Source organism: Mandrillus leucophaeus, unplaced genomic scaffold (genome assembly GCF_000951045.1).
Source record: "Mandrillus leucophaeus isolate KB7577 unplaced genomic scaffold, Mleu.le_1.0 Scaffold293, whole genome shotgun sequence".
In the NCBI taxonomy this organism is placed as follows: Eukaryota; Metazoa; Chordata; class Mammalia; order Primates; family Cercopithecidae; genus Mandrillus; species Mandrillus leucophaeus.
This window is the reverse complement of record NW_012103065.1, coordinates 3045260-3048035: the sequence shown is the minus strand read 5'-3', so window position 1 is coordinate 3048035 and position 2776 is coordinate 3045260. Positions and strand designations below refer to the sequence as shown.

At 30.4% G+C, this 2776-nt stretch overlaps 1 protein-coding gene across 1 annotated transcript in view; it reads left to right on the top strand.

The window, feature by feature from the left end:
- CACNA2D1 (calcium channel, voltage-dependent, alpha 2/delta subunit 1) overlaps positions 1–2776 on the top strand; it is a 453354-nt gene that overhangs the window by 422728 nt on the left and 27850 nt on the right. The window contains exon 26 of the mRNA XM_011986113.1: positions 1940–2037. Coding sequence (XP_011841503.1) covers positions 1940–2037 — 98 coding nt within the window. The remainder of the gene's footprint in view (positions 1–1939; positions 2038–2776) is intronic.

Genomic DNA, 2776 nt, shown 5'->3' with positions numbered 1-2776 from the left:
AAGGAAGGAAGGAAGGAAGGAAGGAAGGAAGGAAGGAAGGAAGGAAGGAAGGAAGGAAGGAAGGAAGGAAGGAAATGGAAAAACATTCCATGCTCATGGATAGGAATAATCAATATCATGAAAATTGCCTTACTGCCCAAAGTAATTTATAGATTCAGTGCTATCCCCATCAAACTACCACTGACTTTCTTCACAGAATTAGAAAAAACTAAATTTCATATGGAACCAAAAAAGAGCCCAGATAGCCAAGACAACCTAAGCAAAAAGAACAAAGCTAGAGGCATCATGCTACCAATTTCAGAATTATAAATTTTATTGAAGTTTTCCCCTTGAGTGCATGTCTTTTAATATTATATGTGATAAAACTAGAAGTGCTACTGTATCCCAGAGTAACTTGGATGTCTCAAAAAGTACAGAATTTGTATGATTATGTTAGGAAGGGAACAAGGTGCTTTCTGCATTTTTTTAATGTAACATTACTTGAAAGAACAAATTACAGAACTATGGTTATTCAGACTTGGATGCTCAGCAGATATTTTCTCAAAAATAAATCAGATGAGCTTTTTACGTCGAAGAAAACAACTAAGAGTATTTGCTGCCAGTGACAGAAACTGAGCTTTCAAACAAAAATTAGAATTTTGGGAAAGTTATATACGCTACTATGTACATGATACCTTCCCAATACTTAATAATGAGTGTAATTTGTCAATATTGTATAATGTATCATTATTTGGAAGTTGTACACAACTCATTTTGTAAATAACCAGTTTATGATTTTACAAAATCACAGATGCTTAAAAGATTAAAGTGTAAGAAAGAATATGGAATTTTAATGTAAGAGAAGACAAAAAAAAACTATTAATGTTGTTTCACATTCCATGTTACAACTACCCATCAATAAATTACAAATAAACAAGTTTGAGTATGTTATCAAAAAAAGAACAGCCACAATCTCCGGAAAAAAACAAGCCTCTCATCTCTGTGAGGACAAAGTTTCTTTACGTACCAAAACAAAATCTTGCAATTGATTGCAGAGACATACTTGTCTTCTCTTGTCAGGAATTAAAGATAATTTGCAAATATGTAAAACACTGCCACTTTTTAAAATCTTTTTTTAAATATTGGTAATATTTTATTAAAATATGTTAACATGTAATGAACTTTAAGATTTCTAGTTTTTATTTATTTTCTGGGTTTTTTTTATTTATTTTTTATTTTTTTATTTTGAGACAATCATAGATTCACATGCAGTTGCAAGAAATAATACAGACAGAACCTATATACCCTTTACTCAGTTTCCTCCAATGGCAACATCTTGTATAAGTTTAACACAGTATCACAACCAGGAAACTGACATAAATACAATCCACTAATGTTATTCAAATTTCACTAGCTTTATATCCACTCAATTGCGTTTGGGTATGTATGAAACTCCACGCAGTTTTTTAAAATTTTACTTTTAAGTTCTGGGATACATGTGCGGAACATGCAGGTTTGTTATATTGGTATGTATGTGCCATGGTGGTTTGCTGCACCTATCAACTTGTCATCTAGGTTTTAAGCCCCGCATGCATTAGGTTTTTGTCCTAATGCTCTCCCACCCCTTTCTCCCATGCCCCAAGATTTCTGTTTTAATTGCTATATGAGACTCCTAAATCTGTGATATACAATGATAATAGTATAGTAGCTACACCAAAACCTAATATTTAATGAGCACCTACTGTCCAAAGGCCAAATGTTTAATTCACATTGCCTATAATCACCACTTACTGGCAAAGTATTGGTCCATTATAGAAGTGAGGAAATGGAAGTTACAAGAAGCTCAACGGTTTGCAAAGTCTTATAGCTAATAAAAAAAAAAGAGTTTTCACTACGTTTAATTACCCTGTAAAGTTTCGATTTTAATACCTAATATGTCAAAATGTTTTTTTTTTTTCAGAGATTACTGCAATGACCTGAAAATATCGGATAATAACACTGAATTTCTTTTAAATTTCAATGAGTTTATTGATAGAAAAACTCCAAACAATCCATCATGTAAGTATGCATTAATTCAAAATGATTGCTTGAGTGTGGTTCTATTGGTCTATAGTATATCATAGGATATGATAGTCATATTACTTTATGTTGTGCTGGTTGTTTATTTACTTTATAACTTTCTAATAGTAAAATGTAACAATTTGATCCTTAATTTTGCAAACTAAAGAAATGTTATTTCATTATTTAGTTACATCAAATTTTCAAAACAAGGTAATAGTTTCTTTCAAATGGTTAAATGTAAATATGGCACGCTCATGTTAGCTCCTCTCAAATTTAGGAAATTTAATTTTGAATGATCTTTTGAAGATTTTTTATAGCATTTTGCCTGCTATATAGAGAAAAACATACATTTTTATAAGTTTATTTATATCCTTCAAATAATATAATGAGTTTTAATATGGGTAGAATAAAAACCAAAGTATAAATAAAGATATATCACTTAATGGTTTTCTTCCTTCCCGACATTCTATTTTTATCACAAGTTAACTTTATGTCTTAAAAAATTATGCTTCTTCAATTTTTCATTTATGCAGTAAATCAAGTTAAAATAGACAACAGAAAGTTAGTAATTATTTTTTAACCATTATATTTGTCTTTCAGGTAAATTTGCATCATTCATACTCTAAGCTTAATAGAAAATTATGGATACTTGGCTTTTAAATCATTAGAAAATCTAAATCTTTTTTTTTTTTTGAGACAGAGTCTCGCTCTGTCACCCAGGCTGGAGTGCAGTGGC